The following is a 19,274-nucleotide window of genomic DNA, read 5'->3' on the forward strand; positions in this document are numbered from 1 at the left end:
ATAAAATGAGATAAACACATTATTGAAAATTACATATATATCACTTTGCTGTACACCTGATCCTAACACAACATTGTAAGTCAACTACATTTCAATTAAAAAAAAGTTCCCCCCAAAAAGGGGGCAAAAGAGAAAAAAAATCAGAAATTTAGTATAGTAAACATTGTTCATTTTCTTAATTTTTCATGTGACTTTTTATTACACAAAGAATATATGTGTATTTTAAAATTAGGAAAAAGAAGAAAATGTAGTCTACAATCCAACTATTCCAGTATGTGTGTTTGTGCATTTTTCTTTATTTAAAGGATTTAGATCATACTATACAGTAATATTTATAATTTATTTTTATATTTAGTCTATTATAAACATTTCTCTACATTACTAATTGTACCCTTACATTGCACCTTTATATTAAGACTTTTAATGGTTGCATAGTCAAAATGACTTTGCAGTTTCATCAAGCAGGAATATTTTTAGGGTTTGATAGGCTAAAGATGTAGTCCTTTAAATTTCTATGCAAAATATTCCTGCTCTGATACTATCTATGATTGGGTACTAGTTATACATTTTTTCAACATTTAAAGCATAAATGAAATTAAAGCAGCAGTCAGAATAGTTAAAGTTATGTTTTAATAGTGACTGAAATTTAGTGGGACAAAGTACTTGATCATTTGATCATTTATATATACTTGAATGTTACTCTTTAAACTATGTATGAACTTTTAGAGACTAAAGGCTTTTAGATATATTTATGTCTTTTATAATATATTGCTTTTGAAGTGTTTGTTAAATCAGATTACTAACAGCTACATAAAAGCAAAAATATTATTACAAATTATTTGTTATTTGACACATGTTTGGTACCTTTTAATGCTTCTAATAATGTTAAAAATGTTTTTAATAGAAAAAAGCCTAATTATCCAATTTATGAGCTATTTTGCTTTCTAACGTCCTTTCTTAACAAAACTCCTAACTTCAAGGTCTATATAATTCTGTATCTATAAAGTTACACATTTTGTTCATAGGAGAAAATAACCAGCCAATATCGTATAAGCTTGCCAACCTACATTAAAATAGTGATGAATGTCAGAGATTGAGTGAAAATAGTTTGGTAGGTATAATTGAAGAAATAAGCAACTCTATAGCAGGGAGACTGGAGGGGGAGGACATACCGTAGAACTGATACTGTTTTTCATTTGAAAAGGGGCAAGGGCTATGGAATTGAAAGGAAGGACCAGTTGTTTTACTTTAATGCAGAAAGAACTGAGAGGATGCTACATTTTATTTAATTGAATGTGAGGAGTAAAGGAAAAGAATGGGATATTATTATTAAGCATGGTATTGGCAATGGGTGAAGTGACACATGAGGAAGTGCTATGAGGTGGGGTTGTGGTGTGGAGAAAAGATGATACTGAGAGTTGATATGGCCCCGTGTCAAAATAGTTCAGGTGATCAGGTATGCCAGTGGAGGGTTTTCACCATAGAGACATGTCTCAATTTAAAAAAAATCCCATAGGTCAACACTTTCATGAGGTCGTCCCTGGCTGCTCTTATCTTACTTAAGGCTCTGCTTGTTATTTCGTGTTTTTGTACCCTCTTTTTGTCTTTATAATAGAAGTTATATATTAGATTATTTAGCTGACTGTTCTTGCAAGAATTTGGGGGGGGAAATATTCTTCCTGGTAAATTTCATTTCAGTACTGGGATAACCTGAAAACTAGACTTTGGACTTCTAATCTGTTTTTTTTTTTGTTTGTTTTGCTTTTTAGGGCTGCATCCATGGTGTATGGAAGTTCCTAGTCTAGGGGTCAAATCGGAGCTGTAGCTGCTGGCCTACGCCACAGCCATAGCAATGGGAGATCCAAGCCACATCTGCAACCTACACCACAGCTCACTGCAATGCCAGATCCTTTACCCACTGAACGAGGCCAGGGATTGAACTGGCATCCTCATGGATCCTAGTCAGGTCTGTTAACCACTGAGCCATGAAGGAAACTCCTAATCTTTTTTTTTTTTTTTTTTTTTTTTTTGTCTTTTTGCCATTTCTTGGGCCACTCCTGCGGCATATGGAGGTTCCCAGGCTAGGGGTCCAATCGGAACTGTAGCCACCGGCCTACACCAGAGCCACAGCAATGCGGGATCCGAGCCACGTCTTCGACCTACACCACAACTCACGGCAATGCCGGATACTTAACCCACTGAGCAAGGTCAGGGACTGAACCCACAACCTCATGGTTCCTAGTCGGATTTGTCAACCACTGCGCCATGATGGGAACTCCCATCTTTTTTTTTTTTTTAATTTTTTTGATTATAGTTGATTTACAATGTCCTGTCAATTTCTGCTGTATAGCAAAGTGATCCAGTTATACATATATATGCCTTTTTTCTCATATTCTACCATGTTCTATCACAGGTGATTAGATATAGTTCCCAATGCTATACAGCAGGACCTAATTGCTTATCCTTTGTAAATGTAATAGTTTGCATCTACTAACCCAAAACACCCAGTCCATCACACTCCCTCCCCCTTGGCAAAGACAAGTCTTCTCTCCATGTCTGTGAATCTGTTTCTGTTCTGTAGGTAGGTTTGTCTGTGCCATATTTATTTATTTATTGATTGATTGTCTTTTAGGGCTGCACCCGAGGCATATGGAGGTTCCCAGGCTAGAGGTCTAATCGGAGCTGTAGCTGTCGGCCTGTGCCAGAGCCACAGCAATGCCAGATCCGAGCTGCATCTGCAACCTACACCACAGCTCTCGGCAATGCCAGATCCTTAACCCACTGAGCAAGGCCAGGGATCATACCGAAACCTCATGGTTCCTAGTCAGATTCGTTAATCACTGAGGCACAACAGGAACTCCTGTGCCATATTTTAGATTCCGCATGTAAGTGATACCATATGGTATTTTGTCTTTCTCTTTCTGACTTTTCACTTAGTATGAGAATCTCTAGTTCCATCCATGTTGCTGCAAATGGCATTATTTTGTTCTTTTTTATGGCTGAGTAGTATTCTGTGTACATGTACCACAGCTTCTTAATCCATTTATCTGTTGGTGGACATTAAGGTTGTTTCCATGCCTTGGCTATTGTGAACAGTGCTGCAGTGAACATAGAACATAGGGGTGCATGCATCTTTTTGAATGTAAGTTTTGTCTGGATATATGCCTAAGAGTGGGATTGCTAGAGCATATGGTGGTTCTATGTTTAGTTTTCTGAGGAACGTCCATACTGTTTTCTATAGTGGCTGTACCAATTTATATTCCCACCAACAGTGTAGAAGGGTTTCCTTTTCTCTACACCCTCTCCAGCATTTGGTTTTTGTAGACTTGCTAATGATGGCCATTCTGACTGGCATGAGGTGTATCTCATTGTAGTTTTGTTTTGCATTTCTCTAATAATTAGTGATGTTCAAGGTTTTTATCATGTGCGTACTGGCCACCTGTATCTCTTCTTTGGAGAAATGTCCATTTAGGTCTTCTGCCCATTTTTCAATTGGATTGTTTGGCTTTTTGCTGTTGAGTTTTATGAGTTGTTTGTATATTTTGGAGATTAAGCCCTTATTGGTTACGTCGTTTGCAACTGTTTTCTCCCATTCCTAGGTTGTCTTTTTTCTTTTTTTTTTTTTTTTAAGTTTTGTTTGCTATGCAAAAGCTTGTCCGTTTGATTAGGTCTCATTGACTTGTTTTTGTTTTTATTTCTCTTAACTTGGGAGACTGACCTAAGAAAACGTTTTTACAGTTGATGTCAGAGAATGTTTTGCCTATGTTCTCTTGTAGGAGTCTTATGGTGTCTTGTCTTATGTTTAAATCTTTAGGCTGTTTCGTGTTTATTTTTGTGCATGATGTGTAGACTCCTAATCTTAATAGGGGTTTTTGTAGATAATATTAGTAAGTATTTTTGAGCAACTACTGCCTTTGCAAGACCAGTGGAGAGTATATTCAGAATTGTTCTATTGTAGTTCATATTTCAAGATGGTCAGGTTTCACAGAGAGGAAAATTGTAAAACCCTTAATAATCAAAAGTGCATTGATTGGCATTTATTAGACTTTCTAGGCTTGGATTTAGTCATTATTTTTCTATTTTAGACAATACACCATTTAAAAAATTTAAGAAAAGGACAAAGGAGGTCTTCCGTTCTTGTAACTCACACTGAGTTAACACCTGATCAGATGGCAACGCATGAAGTTCAAAGACATATTTCCCACCACGCAAATGCTCTGTGTCATTTTCACATTGCAGCGAGCATCAATCCTGCCACAGGTAAAGAACAGTAAAGTTTCATTTCATTTCTTACCTGCCGAAATAAGATAAATAAATAGAAAAGTATGATTACTTTTATAACTTGTTTTTAATTTTATGTTACTACTCCTTGTTTCCTTTTAAAATACTTTTAAGTTGGAATAGGTATATAATAAAAGCTACCATTTCTTAAATTGAGACTTTGTGATTCTCAGGAATAACTTCAAATAAGTATTTTTGAGCCCCATTGTTTAGAATATAGCAAAGTTTCTAAGTAAATCAGAGCTTTAGTTGAACCTGAGAATGAGCGGATGTAGTTGCAGCCTGATTAATTAGTGTGATTTCCCTCCTTTTCAGATTTTTCACTATTACTCTTTCTTCTCAGCTCTTCTTCATAACTGTATCTAAATATATTTTTGCACAGTTTTCCTTATATTTCAGCATATTTTATTTTCTACTCCCATAGATGTTCTTGTCCTATACTTCGGGAAAGATAGTTTTTCTTCTAACCTTGATTTTTTTTTTTTTTTTTTTTGCTCTTTTCTTCCCATGTGATTGAGAAATATTTTGAGGCAGGTTCAGGTTCATTGTTGGCAAAAGCATATTTAAAAGTTTCTTTTTAAGGTTATTGTTTCCTTTCTGCATGGAAAAGCATATGAGAAGGCCTATGAATTTCATAATACATTGCTGGTAAAACTATTTATATAATGTTGTAGTCATGTTTTGAAATGGAAATCTCTTGCTTCAGGGTGCAGAGAGTTTTATTTTTAAATGTTTGTTTATATAATGATGCTGTTTATAAGTATAGTTCCAAGAGAGTGATCTTAAGACGATTCCCCCTGTTGTAGCAATGGCTCTAGATAATGTATTGTCTAGTATGTCACCAGTAGCCACATGTAGTTGTTTGAGCACTTGAAATGTGGCTAATCCAAATCAAGATACACTGTAAAATACATACTGGATTTCTGAGACTTTAGAACAATAAAATAATGTAAGAGCCCTTCTTTTTTTTTTTTTTTTTTTTTTTTTTTTTGGTCTTTTTGCCATTTCTTGGGCCACTCCTGCAGCATATGGAGGTTCCCAGGCTAGGGGTCCAATCGGAGCTGTAGCCACCAGCCTATGCCAGAGCCACAGCAATGTGGGATCCAAGCCGCATCTGCGACCTACACCACAACTCATGGCAATGCCGGATCCTTAACCCACTGAGCAAGGCCAGGGACCAAACCCTCAACCTCATGGTTCCTAGTCGGATTCGTTAACTACTGCGCCACAATGGGAACTCCTGTAAGAGCCCTTCTTAATAATTTTATTTAAATTTGGGTACATGTTAAAATGATAATATTTTTCATATACTGGGTCAAATAAGATATTAAAATTAAGTTTACCTATTTCTTTTTACCTTTTATAATATAGCTACTAGAGCAGAAATAATATGCTGGCCTTGCATTTGTGGTTTACATTATATTTCTTTTGAATAGTGCTGTTCTAGCCGATTAAGTATTATTTGAATGTATTATCCTTTCTGACCTAACATCTTAATTGTATTCTAAGATTGTCTTTATAATAATACTTGTGTTTTCAAAATGGTAGTGGTTTTAGATTTTTATAAAAATTTTTTTTAATGGCTGCACCCATGGTGGTGCTGTTCCCAAGCCAGGAACTGAATTGGAGCCACAGCTGCAACCTATGCCACAGTTGTGGCAACACTGGATACTTTAACCCACTGTTCTGGGCTGGGGATCAAATCTGTGCCCCTACAGTGACTTGAGCTGCTGCATTTGGATTCTTAACCCACGGTGCCATAGTAGAAACTCCTGGTTTTTATAAATTTTAACCTTTGCAAAAGAATCTTTATCTTGAATTATTGACTAATATGAAGATCTGACTTCAAACAAAATGCATTTAGTGATGGTAAATTCAGTACCTGTTAGAAAGCTTGGCTTTTTAACAGTATATATGAGCCTAGTCAGTTGGAGTAGGACAACAGGATTATTTCCTATGGATAGGCGTTCTTTCACATCATTTGAGTCTAAGTTCTGAATGTGTTCTTGTACCCAATGGGTCTCATATTCCAGCATCTTTATTAACCTTCACCATAACCAGTTTTAACCATCTTCATCCTAACTTATCTACATACTATTTTCTACAGATATTGAACATCATGCGTTTGTAGGTACTGTATGTAAATATGACATTTAGGTTGACCAAATTGATTGCTAAATGCAATTAATATTGTATTGTAGGACTCTCCTTGTCCACCTTTTTTTCAGGAAAACTTTTGAACCCTACAGTAAAGCTGAAAGCATAGTACAGTGAATACCCACATAGCCTTTAGCCAAAGTCAGTTGTTAATTTTTTGACACGTTTGCTTTTATTCTCCCTCTTCTGTCTACACACACACACACACACACACACACACACACACACACACCTTTCCTCCTTTCTTCCTTATTTTTGGTTGAGTCATTTGAAAGTAAAATTGTCATGGACATTTTCTTTCATTCTCTAAATATTACAACATTCCTAAGTATTTAAAAATGTGCATTTTAATAAAAAGAGAATTTGCCTCCATAACCGCAATGCTGTTATCACATGCAAGGAACATGGATAAAATAATATCATCTAATATAGTGCATATTAAAATATAGATTCTTTTAAAACTATGTTTGTTATTTCTCTTTAAATTCCACTAATCTAAAATGGTCCCTCTGTCTCTCACTTGTCAGTAAAAAGTCATTCTCTAAAGAGTTATATCTCAGTTTCTCAGCTATCTTTTAGGATGTCTCGCAGTCTGAATATTTGTCCACGATAATATTTGGGTTAAACATTTTTAGCAAGAATATCACGTAAGTACATAGGGGATGTATTGTTTTATAAGATTGTTAATTTACAAATTCTATTGTATATTATTTGTTTCATTTTTGTCAGAAAACCAGGATGGTCATCCAGGAATTGAAAAGAAAGAACAACTTAGAGCTTTATTTAACATTGATATTTATTTAATGAAACATTCCTAGAATGTCCTATGCATTGGATGTTTAGATTTTCACGTCTTCTTGCAGAAGATAGTCTTTTTTCCTTTCTGTTGAATGGATTATTTATAATTTTATTTGTGATTAAGGAGATTGATTTTTTTAATTATACCATTTTATAGGAACTGATCTATAGCATGAATTTCAGTTATATCAAGTGGAGAAAATCTGCTGCTTGCCTTTCTTGTGTTCTTTCTTGGCATTATTTTTTCCCAACTTTTTAGGAAAGTTTAAAACATTCAGAAAAGTTGGAGGAATGGCAGGGGTGAATACTTGTCCACTTTGGTTCAACAATTGCTATTGCTTTTTTCTCTCTGTATATACACACACATGTATGTGTGTATGTGGGTATCTGGGTATGTCTGTGAGTGAAATTTTTTCTTCATCTTTCAAAGCTACATCATGGCACATCACCCTTATATCCTTTAACAAGCATTTCCTAGGAATAAGGGAATTCTCTTAAATAATCATAACATTATCATGCCTGAGAAAATTAAAAATAATTCCTTAATCTCTGAGATCCAGTTCATATATGAATTTTAGTTCTCTCAAAAATATCTTTTATAGTTGCTTTTCTGTTTGTTTTTGTTTGTTTGTTTGTTTGTTTGTTTTGGTCTTTTTGCCATTTCTTGGGCCACTCCTGCGGCATATGGAGGTTCCCAGGCTAGGGGTCGAATCGGAACTTAGCGGCCGGGCCTACGCCAGAGCCACAGCAACGCAGGATCCGAGCCGTGTCTGCAACCTACACCACAGCTCATGGCAACGCCAGATCCTTAACCCACTGAGCAAGGCCAGGGATCAAACCTGAAATCTCATGGTTCCTAGTCAGATTCGTTAACCACTGAGCCATGATGGGAACTCCCACTTTTCTGTTTTATCTTTCTGTTTCCTTCCTCATTCTCAAATCAGGATTCAGTAAAGGTTTGTGCATTTGGTGTTTGGTTTTTAAATTAGTAATTTAATTCCATATAAGTCTGTGCCATTAGTTCTTAACATTTACATTTACCGTTAAATTCAATTAAAATTTTTCAAATCCTGCTTGAGTCATGTTGACATTTTGTTTTGCACATTTTCTGTGTAATGGAGTTAGCCTTTATAAGCACATGTAATGCTTTTAAAGGTGTTAACAATTTCATACTGAATTTTTATTTTATTTTGATTCTACAGATATTCCGAATGTCTTGGTTGGCACTGTATTTAACATTGATGATGGAAACGGGGGCTTTGTAGTTCACTGGTTAAACAACAAAGAATTTCATTTTACATCATCTACTGAAATATTTATGCAGCAATTACGAAGACTTTCTGAAAAGCCAGTTGATCATGAAAGTGATGAAGGAGATAGAGAATATGAGGAACATGCACAGGAAGAAAGAGAGAAGGGTTTACATTTGAAACTAGACCATGGTTAGTATTCTGTGTTCAGATTTTTCTTTTTCTTTTTCTTTTTTTCAGGCTAACAGCTTTTTGTGATATCACTTTGGATGTGTAATCCTTCCTTCCTTCTCTCCTTCCTCTTCACTTTTCCATTCATTCCACAGGTGTTTACTGACCATCTAATGTAACTCTCTCTTTGTTATAACATACTGTGTTGAGTAGTGTATTTCTTTGGAAGACATGTTTTTTTTTGGGGGGGGGAGGCAGGTTTTGCTAATAATGGTAATGATAATAGTATGAATGAACTTTTGATTTATCTAGAACTAGGAAATAAAGTAATTTTCAGTCCAGACCAGAAAATAGTTTCCTTCCTTGTATTATTTTTCTGGGCATAAATTGGAAAAAGGATTTATGATTTCTAAAGATAGTATGGTACTTATTGATAGTTTAGTATGCAAATGAATTTTTATGGTGTTGTTAGTATGTACTGATAAATTTATTTTCTGATTTAGAATTATCCCTGGATAGAGAATCCGAGGCAGGTACCGGATCATCAGAACACGAAGATGGAGAAAGAGAGGGAAGTCCTAGAACCTGTTCACGCCCTAGTGTACCAATGCCACTGCCTACAGTCCTGCTTGATCGGAAGATCGAGATGCTGCTAGCTGAATGGAATAAGAATCCTGACATGCTTTTTACCATACACCCAGTAGATGGTACCTTCCTAGTGTGGCATGTAAAGTATTTGGATGAATATAATCCTGGAATATTTAGACAAGTCCAGGTATATTTTACTGCTGAAGCAATTTTTACATTTCTTAAAAAGCCAAGATAATGCAAATGCTAATCAGATTTAGCAGGTTTTCAGAAATACTCAGTGATTTTTGTTTTTGATAAGCACCTGAGAAGAGAATAACTTGCTACCAGAGGGGGTCAATGACCACACATTTTATAAACTTGATTAATTCAAAGTAAAAGGAATTTGGCTTTGAAATACAATGCTGAATATTTGAATATAGGTGTATTCTGGAAATCACAATATTTTGAATAAATTTAAGAAGCTACCCTGAAAAGGTGATGCAAGATGAGTCACCCCTCCTCTGCCAATTTTATTAATAAAACCTAGCTATCTCTTACCTGTTATCTTTCTGAACTCTCTTTGTTTAAATTTGTGTTTGTAGTCATTTAGATGTCCAGGCAAGGCACCTGAAACTTTATTTCTTCAGTGTTCTCATAGGCCATGAATAGAGATATGATGTTCTATAAGTAGAGGAAAAGGATTAGATTATAATGAGGTTGAAAATGATATTTTTTTGCTAGGAAGCTGAGGTGTGACATTTTGAAAATGGAAGTATTTTTGGAAGACTTGTTGAGAGGAGGCAAACTACTTACACTGAATCATATAATTGTGTTTTTCAGGTTTCTTTTTCTTCTCGGATTCCTGTTGCGTTTCCATCTGGTGATGCAAGCTCTCTTAGTAAAAATATCATGATGTATGCCTGTATAAATGCTACGAAAGAGTCTCACCACACTCTGTTACACCAGGACGTGATGGCTGGAGGCAGTCCTCATGGATCACGGCCACTCTCTGGGTCACACAGCACAAATGTGAACATTTTGGCTCCCACAGTTATGATGGTCTCTAAACACATAGATGGCTCTTTAAATCAGTGGGCAGTCACTTTTGCTGATAAGTCAGCCTTTACTACTGTTCTAACTGTATCTCACAAATTTAGATATTGTGGTCATCGATTTCACCTTAATGACCTGGCTTGTCATTCAGTTTTACCGTTATTATTGACATCATCTCATCATAATGCTCTGTTGACTCCTGAATCAGATTTTCAGTGGGACTCAGACAATAAATTAAGATTAATGGATCCGGTAAGACACTTAAAAGGTTCCTTGAAACAACCTCTTAGGAATGCAGCAACGCGAACATTTCATGACCCAAATGCAATCTACAGTGAACTTATTCTGTGGCGTGTGGACCCAATAGGACCTTTGTCATACACTGGAGGAGTATCAGAGTTGGCACGAATTAACTCTTTACATACTTCTGCCTTCTCTAATGTTGCTTGGCTTCCAACTCTTATTCCCAGTTATTGTCTTGGTAAGTGTTCATTTTAATAGTGAAATTAGTAAAAGCTTTAAAACTGTTATTTACACACAAATTATTTACATATATATCATTATTAGGTTTATTTTTAATAAGTATTCAGAATGCAGGCATCAGACTTATATTTAGAGTTTCTAGAAGTTCGTTTTCAGTCTTTCTCTCTCATAACCTATTTTCTAGATTTTATTTATTTTTTAATTTTAAATGATTTTTATTTTTCCATTAAGTTGGTTTAGTGTTCTGTCAGTTTTCTATTGTACAGCAAAGTGACGCAGTCACACATACGTATATACATTCTTTTTCTCACATTATCCTCCATCATGCTCCATCCTAAGTGACTAGATATAGTTCCCAGTGCTATACAGCAGGATCTCATTGCTTATCATAACCTATTTTCTATTCAGTTTTTCTGTTAATAATTTTATGTGTATTAGTTGTATCTGTTTAGTTACGGTTCTGGACCATGGTTATGCCTAAAAAGAAAAGTGTGAATGTTTTTTTCTCATACTTCAGCCAATAGTAAAAATAAACTATGTATTATAATGCAAAGCATCTACTTTCTCAGGCACATACTGTAATTCTGCAAGTGCTTGCTTTGTTGCTTCCGATGGCAAAAATCTGAGGCTCTACCAAGCTGTGGTAGATGCTAGGAAATTATTGGATGAACTGTCAGATCCCGAATCTTCAGTAAGTATTTCCTAATATTTATTAATATATCTAAGCTAATAAGGGATTTTTTTAAATTTGTTTAGGACTTTTATTTGTTAGTTGGTATTTAGGGAGTGAGCATCTGTTACAGGCTGTGTATAACAAGTTTGTTTTTTCTTAATTCGTGTTCCGAGGTACATGAATCAAAATTAGAGTCTACATATCACACATCAATACATTTTACATTTGAAGAAATAAATATGAGTTTTTTTCTTAACAATTTTCACTCTCTGGTTTGGTTCTGTTAATCTTTCTTTGCTCGAGAAAGGTTTTTAGGCAGCTTTACCAAGCTGTATGTTTAGATTGGAAAATTTGAACTTTTATGAGCTTGATTTCTCTATTTAAAAAAATCCTATGGTTAGAATATGTTATCAGTGGGTGGCAGTATCTCATCCTGGTGGTTCTGTATTTGAACTAGAAGTCATGTATATTAGTTAATATTCATATTTGAAGGGTGAATTTTTCCATTTACCTGTAAAGCATGCCTTTATATAAAATAATTATTCTAAAAAAAATGTTTCCAGTATTGAAAATCAAAGGCTGTTTTTGAATGTCTATTGTGTGCCTGCCTTTAAAGACATTTAAATTTAGTTGAGGAGAGAAATTATTAATAGAAGTTTAAATAATAGCTTAAGATAGAAGAAGAGGTATCTGAAGGTGGTGTGTAATTAAGAGCCAAACACTATTTCATCATTCAGAGGTGAGAGAGAGCAGATTAGGGTAGACATAGAGGTTTTTTATTAAGGATGGTATTTGAGTTAATTTTTGATGGTTGGATAAGATCTTTCTAGATCTTTCTAGATCTTAGTCTTTGCTGAGAGAGAAAATGGCCTGTAAGTGTGGATGCTGGAAAGTACATGTATAAATAAGGCTTGTTCCAAAAACAGTGATAATTGGACTGGAGCCACAGAATTGGCATAGAGAAAGTCTAGAAAAGTGGTAGAAAATCTTAAAATTAAAACATTCTGCAAGTTTTAAAGGTCACCTGAATTAACCAGCCATCTGATGCTTTGTTTCTCCTTACCACATTCCTGCCAATTTGGCATTTCGCCTCAAAGGAGGGAAACTCAACTTCAAATGCAGCTCATTCTGTCTTTGAATTACCATTACTATTATATTGAAATTCAATTTGTAATTTAAATTCTGCTTGTTAGCCCTCAATCCATTTGAAATAAGTCTAGTGTTTCTTATACGTGAGAGCACTTCAGACATCAATCATGTAACCCCGAAATCCTGTTCCTCAGCCCAAACCTGCTGCTCCTTGGCCCATAAATTTATGTAATTATTTTATATTTGGCCCTGTTCAGCTTTCTGAGCAATTTTCTGCGCATTGTAGGATCACTGGAATATAGCAATGTTATGGCCTCTTTCAGTAGATACTATTATGTTTTGACAGTCATACCACATTCTTTTTATTTAATTAATTCATCTTGAGCTGACTTTCAGTTAAACGTCCCAAAGTCTTTTTTTTTTCCTAGAAAGCCATTCTCCATTTGGGCATTTGAGTTTGGGGCCCAAATGTAGGCTTATTTCCCTATTGCATTTCACCTTCCTAGGCTCAACTCATAGAATATCCTTTCAGTATCTTTTTGAATCCAGAATCTGTTATTTGTATTACTGCTTTATGACTCATATCATCAGCCTGTTTTGATGAATGTTGTTGTACATCTTCATTTAAGTCAGTTACAGAAATGTTAAATAATATTGGACTGAAGAAAGAACCTAGCAGTATACTTTTGAAATATTTCTCCATTTTTTATTGTCTGGAATATTTCTCCAGCTTATTCCAAGGATTTGCATGAGACAGCTTGTCATGTACTTTGCTAAAATAAAATACACCCTGTCTATCAAATCTTCTGCAGTCAAAAAAGGAAGTCAAATTCATATGAGATGATTGTTTTAATGTATAGTAGGTTGTGTGTGTGTACCCTGAGGTCTATTTAAGACTACAGGGTTGGAGTTCCCGTTGTTGCGCAGTGGTTAGCAAATCCGACTAGGAACCATGAGGTTGCGGGTTCAATCCCTGCCCTTGCTCAGTGGGTTAATGATCTGGCGTTGCTGTGAGCTGTGGTGTAGGTTGCAGACATGGCTCAGATCCTGCGTTGTTGTGGCTCTGGCGTAGGCTGGCAGCTACAGCTCCGATGAGACCCCTAGCCTGGGAACCTTCATATGCCGCAGGAGCGGCCCAAGAAATGGGAAAAAGACAAAAAAAAAAAAAAAAAAAAAAGACTACAAGGTTGTACTAAATAGACATCAGGCCCTTTATTCTGGCCTATAAAAGTGTCTTATTTTCCTTTTGGAAAATTAGAACATTTGAGTGTTTTAGTCTTTTGGCTATGGCAGTCTCCATTATTTTTCAGAGAAAATTCTACTCAGAATTTTTCAATAACTTGGGCATTATTTTTCAGGAAAATATAAATTCATTTAGAGCAGTTAGACATGTTCTTAGAATTTTTATCTTGGCCTTCTGCTCCCCTCTTACCAGTGTACTCTTTTTTTTTTTTTTTTTTTTAAACCTTCCATTTTCATTATTATTTTATTATTATTATTAAAGTTAAAGAGTAATACTTATTCACTGTAGAAAATCTTTGGTCCTTTCTACTTTTGCAAGCTAAATTATTGACATAGAAGAACAAAGTAGAAGTTAGGAATTCTTTATTCTCCCACTCTTTGTTAGCATTAAACCATCAGCCTTTGTCAATGAGCTTATCTTTATCTTTGTACCCTGAAAACAGTAATCAATTCAGTGACTTACTAACAAATTTAAAAAATTTAGAATCATTTTAGATTTACAGACAAGTTGGAGATAATAGTACAGAGTTCCCATATACCCCACAGCCAGTTTCCCCTATTCTTAACTTCTTCTGTTACCAGAATACCTTTGTCACAACTAAAAAGCCGTCGTTGGTGTTACACGATTAAACCCCACACTTTATTAAGACTTAAATGATTTTTTCTCCAACTTAATGTAATTTCTCACTAAAGTTCCAGGACCTCATCCATAAAACCACATTTTATTTAGTCATCATGACTCCTCTAAGTTTTCTCTGATTTGGGACAGTTTCTAAGTTTTCTTCATCTTCCTTAGCTTTTTCTCAGGACCTTCACCCTTTTGAGTAGCACTGGTCAGATATTTGTAGAATTTTCCCTTTACTAGGGTTTGTGTGTTTTCTCATGGTTAGACTGGAGTTAGGAGTTTGGGTAAAGAATGCCTCAGATGTGAAGTATCCTTCTCATCGCATTATATGAGGGTACATGCTGTCCATGTGGTTTTTACTGTCTTTTCCTTTTTTTTCCCCAACTAAAAAAAAAAATTTGTTAATTTTGTTGATGTTTTCAAAGAACCAGTTCTTTGTTTCATTGAATTTTTTGTTTTAATTTTTGTTAGTATCTGCCTTATATATATTATTTTCTTCCTTTTGCTTGGTCTTTTTGATTTTTTTTTTTTTTTTTATTACTAGTTTTCTTCAGGTAGGAGTTTTAGCTAGTAGTGGTGGAGCTGGGATTTTTGCTCAGCAGCCTGGGTCAGAGACCAAGCCCTTAAATGCTATATTGTAATGCCCCTCAAAAGCCAATTGCATTTGTTTCCAAATATGTTTATTTGTTTGTTTTTTTTTTTCTTCTTATAGCCGCACCTGTGCCATATGGAAGTTCCCAGGGTAGGGGTCGAATCAGAGCTGCAGCTGAGGATATGGCACAGCCACAGCAACACTGGACCAGAGCCACAGCTGTGACTTAGCCGCAGCTTGCAGCAATGCTGAATCTTTAACCCACTGAGCGAGGCCAGGGATTGAACCTCATTGTCACAGAGACAACATTGGATCCTTAACCACTGAGCTAAAATGGGAACTTCATATGTTTTTTTAAGTTGTACATGTTATTGTACTTCTGTAATTTAATTATATAAATCAATGAAAATTTGATTTTAAAAACAAGTGTTTTTATAAAAATAATTGGAAGCATTTTGCTAAAGAAAATTGCTGTTTAATTAGGTATGGTGAGACAACTATAAAAGATTTAAGGGGAAATTGTAAAAACAAAACAAAACTGCACTCAGTACTTTGTAGGTAACTTTTAGTCATTGCTTTAACTTAAGGAAATGAAGAAAATCTCGCCAGGGCCTTATGGAGATGGGATAGTCGAAAAAGACCTTAACTCATAGCAAACCCATACTCAAAGGCCTTGACTCTACACCAAAATATAGGTTAATTTATATACATTTTTGTTTTGAATTTTGAAGATAAGTATGTATCATTTTCAAAATGATTCGCTGGGTTAGCCAGCTTTGTTGAGTAATTGTCTTTTTTTTGCCTTTTATCGGGCTGCTTCTCGTGGCATATGGAGGTTCCCAGGCTAGGGGTCCAATCAGAGCTGTAGCCGCCGGCCTACACCAGAGCCACAGCAACATGAGATCCGAGCAGCATCTGTGACCTGCATCACAGCTCATGGCAATGCCGGATCCTTAACCCACTGAGCAAGGGCAGGGATCGAACCCACAACCTCATGGTCCCTAGTCAGATTTGTCAACCACTGAGCCACAACGGGAACTCCATGTTGAGTAATTGATCATCTCTATCTCACCTGTGTCCATACATGGAAGGAACACTTAGTGGAGATGGTTGTGATTAGGGAAGACTTTCTGGTGGAGATGACATCTGGAATGAGACTTATTGAATGAGTATGAATTGAAAGTGAAGGAGAACAAGTCCAGGTAGAGGGAGCAGCAATTAAATGCACAGAAGCATAAGAAGTGTTTATCATGCTCCTTCTGTTATGGTCATAGCGTTGAGTGCAAGTGGCTGTTAGAGGTAGTTGAGACAGGATGGGAAGGTAGAAGCTAGGTTGTGGAAAAAAATTTATTTTATTTTATTTTATTTATTAATTAATTTATTTATTTTGTCTTTTTGCCTTTTCTTGGGCCCCTCACATATGGAGGTTCCCAGGCTAGGGGTCGAATTGGAGCTGTAGCCATTGGCCTACGTCAGAGCCACAGCAACGTGGGATCTGAGCCGCGTCTGCGACCCACACCACAGCTCAGGGCAACGCCGGGTCCTTAACCCACTGAGCAAGGGCGGGGATTGAACCCACAACCTCCTGGTTCCTAGTTGGATTTGTTAACCACTGCACCATGACGGGAACTCCAAAATTTTATTTTTTTATTTATGATTCTGCCCTGCTTTCTTTGTTATTTTTTTGAGGTGAAAAGTACATACCATTAAATTTATCATTTTAACTATGTTTAAGTGTATAGTTCCATAATATTAAATATATTCTCATTTTTCTAGAACTTTTTAATCATGTTTTGCCAGCTATATTAAAGTATAAGTGGTGAATAAAATTGTAAGGTATTTAAAATGTGCATTATGAGGATTCAGTATGAGAACTTCTAAATCTTTCAGTATTGAAGTTCTATATCCACTAAACATTAATCCTTCCCCCCCCTTCCCACCAGCCCTTGGCAACCACCTTTCTAACTTTCTGATTCTATGATTTTGACTACTTTAGAGACTTTATATGAGTGAAATCATATAGCTTTTGTCCTTTTGTGTTTGGCTTATTTCACTTAGCATGATGTCTTTTAGGTCCATCCATGTTATACCATGTGACCAGATCTCTTTTTTAAAGGCTGCATAGTATTCCATTGTATGTATATTCCACCGTTGTTTGATCCATTCATCAGTCAGTGGACATTTGGGTTGCTTCTACCTCTTGACTATTGTGAATAATGCTGTACTGAACCTAGGTGTGCAAAGTATCTCTTTGAGATCCTGCTTTGAATTCTTTTGGATATTTACTGGTAGGTGGGATTGCTGGGTCATATGGTACTTGTATTTTTAATTTTTTGAGGAACTTTTTTACTGTTTCCCATAATGGCAGCACCATTTTACACTCTATCAACAGTGTACAAGGGTTCCAAATTCTCTGCATTGTCTTTACCACTTATTTTCTATTTTTTTCATAGTGGCCATCATGATGGGTATGAGATGCTGTCTTGTAGGGTTTTTTTTTTTTTTTTTTTTAATGATCACACCTTCAACATATGGGAATTCCTGGGCTTGGGGTTGAGTCAGAGCTGTAGCTGTCACGTATGCCACAGCCACACCAGATCCGAGCCGCATGTGTTATCTACACCGCAGCTTGTGGCAACACCAGGTCAGGGATTGAACCCACATCCTCACGGACATTATGTCTGGACCTTAACCAAATGAGCCACAACAGGAACTCCTGAGCTAACGTTTTAAATCCTGAATCTTAGGTGCATGTACCCATCGCAATAAACTTAGCTTTATCCAAGCACGTATTTTGTGCTCTTTTGTCTAATAAGCCTAGAATCTACTCCTTTACATGCTCTCTGGAATTCTGCTGATGGAAATTGGAAAGATCCTACAGCTCCAATGCAAGTGGTACTTTCCCATAGCCAACCTTGTATTTAAACCCTGAGGCTAAGCTGGGCTCTTACTCCTCTTAGTGGCCTAAAGGCAGTTAGTGGAGGTGATACTGAGGAGAGGAGGCAAGTCCTTGTGAGGTGACTACCTCAGGTGGAGTTACTGAAAGGTTTTCATGCAAGAAAAGAATGCTTGGAAGGAGGGAGAGGAAAGACTTACTTTTTTCAGTGGAAAGGTTTGGGTTTTGGGGATCCAAAGTTAGTCTTCCCCTGTCAGTTTACACATCCTTGTCCTAAGAGGTGGAGTCCTACTTCTCCTCAGCCATTGCCCTTATCTTTGTTCTAGCAGGGTTTTACTTTTAAATGGCATTGCAAATTGTATACTGAGGCATTGGGCCAGATCCTCAGCCAGATTGTCTTGGAGCCTTAAGGTTGCTAAATGAAGACAAGTTGAAAGAATTAGATGCCTTGAAGTTGTATCTTTCTATGTAAACACAATGTATTTTTCTGCTTGGTTAATTTAAAAAAAGAGAATGAGTATAGAAAGTTGAAATGCTTCTTTGTATGAATTGCCATTGTCAACCAGTGAATATTTAGAAGCCCCTTTAATGTCTGAGATGCTGTGTCATACTGATAGTAGATTCATATATTATTGATCATTAACTTTTTTTTTTTTTTAACTTACAGAAACTTATTGGGGAAGTGTTTAATATTGTGAGCCAACAGTCTACCGCTCGACCTGGCTGCATTATTGAACTCGATGCGATAACCGACCAAGTAAAAACATGCTTGTGAATTGGTGATATTAATATACTTTATCCCAGAGTGCTTTATATGCCTATAATAAACAGTTGAACCTTGAACAATGTGGGGCACTGACCCTTCTCATCGTAGAAAATCCACAGATAACTTACAATCAGCCCTCCGAATCCTCAGTTCTACATCTATAGATTCAACTAACTGCAGATTGTGTAGTACTGTAGTATTTACTATTGAAAAAGAGCCCATGTAAGTGGACCCATGCAGTTCAGACTTGTATTGTTCTTCAAGAGTCACCTGCATTTCATTCTCAGAATAATTCTCTTGTTTGATACTAAATGTAGCCAACTTCTATTGATTCCTTTAGTGAAAATCTACAATGATTTACACATTCTTCATCTCTAGTTGAATTTTATCTACAGCTGTATTTCCTGAGTAAAGGTCATTTGCTTCAGTTAGGGAAACCATGAAGGTAAATACAGTACAGCTGCATAGAGGCTTGGTTAGTGGTTTCTTTTTTTTTATATTACTTATTTTCAGCTTTAGAGTGTTGCCTTGTTAGACTGAGTATTAGATATTGTTACGAGATCACTTAAAATGAGGATAGAAGTAGGACCAAAGTATGTAGTCCTTCTCTAGTCCCTGCCTAGTAAAG

General features: G+C 36.0%; 1 protein-coding gene across 7 annotated transcripts in view; it reads left to right on the forward strand.

The window, feature by feature from the left end:
* The window catches only part of DMXL2 (Dmx like 2), a 160,355-nt gene that overhangs the window by 70,174 nt on the left and 70,907 nt on the right, over nt 1-19,274 (forward strand). For all 7 annotated transcript variants that reach the window (XM_021095420.1, XM_021095456.1, XM_021095423.1 and 4 more), the window contains 6 exons: nt 4,086-4,260; nt 8,439-8,678; nt 9,161-9,432; nt 10,068-10,761; nt 11,333-11,454; nt 18,548-18,637. In XM_021095420.1, the coding sequence (XP_020951079.1) occupies nt 4,086-4,260; nt 8,439-8,678; nt 9,161-9,432; nt 10,068-10,761; nt 11,333-11,454; nt 18,548-18,637 (1,593 nt within the window). The remainder of the gene's footprint in view (nt 1-4,085; nt 4,261-8,438; nt 8,679-9,160; nt 9,433-10,067; nt 10,762-11,332; nt 11,455-18,547; nt 18,638-19,274) is intronic.

This window comes from Sus scrofa, chromosome 1, assembly GCF_000003025.6.
Source record: "Sus scrofa isolate TJ Tabasco breed Duroc chromosome 1, Sscrofa11.1, whole genome shotgun sequence".
Taxonomy (NCBI): Eukaryota; Metazoa; Chordata; class Mammalia; order Artiodactyla; family Suidae; genus Sus; species Sus scrofa.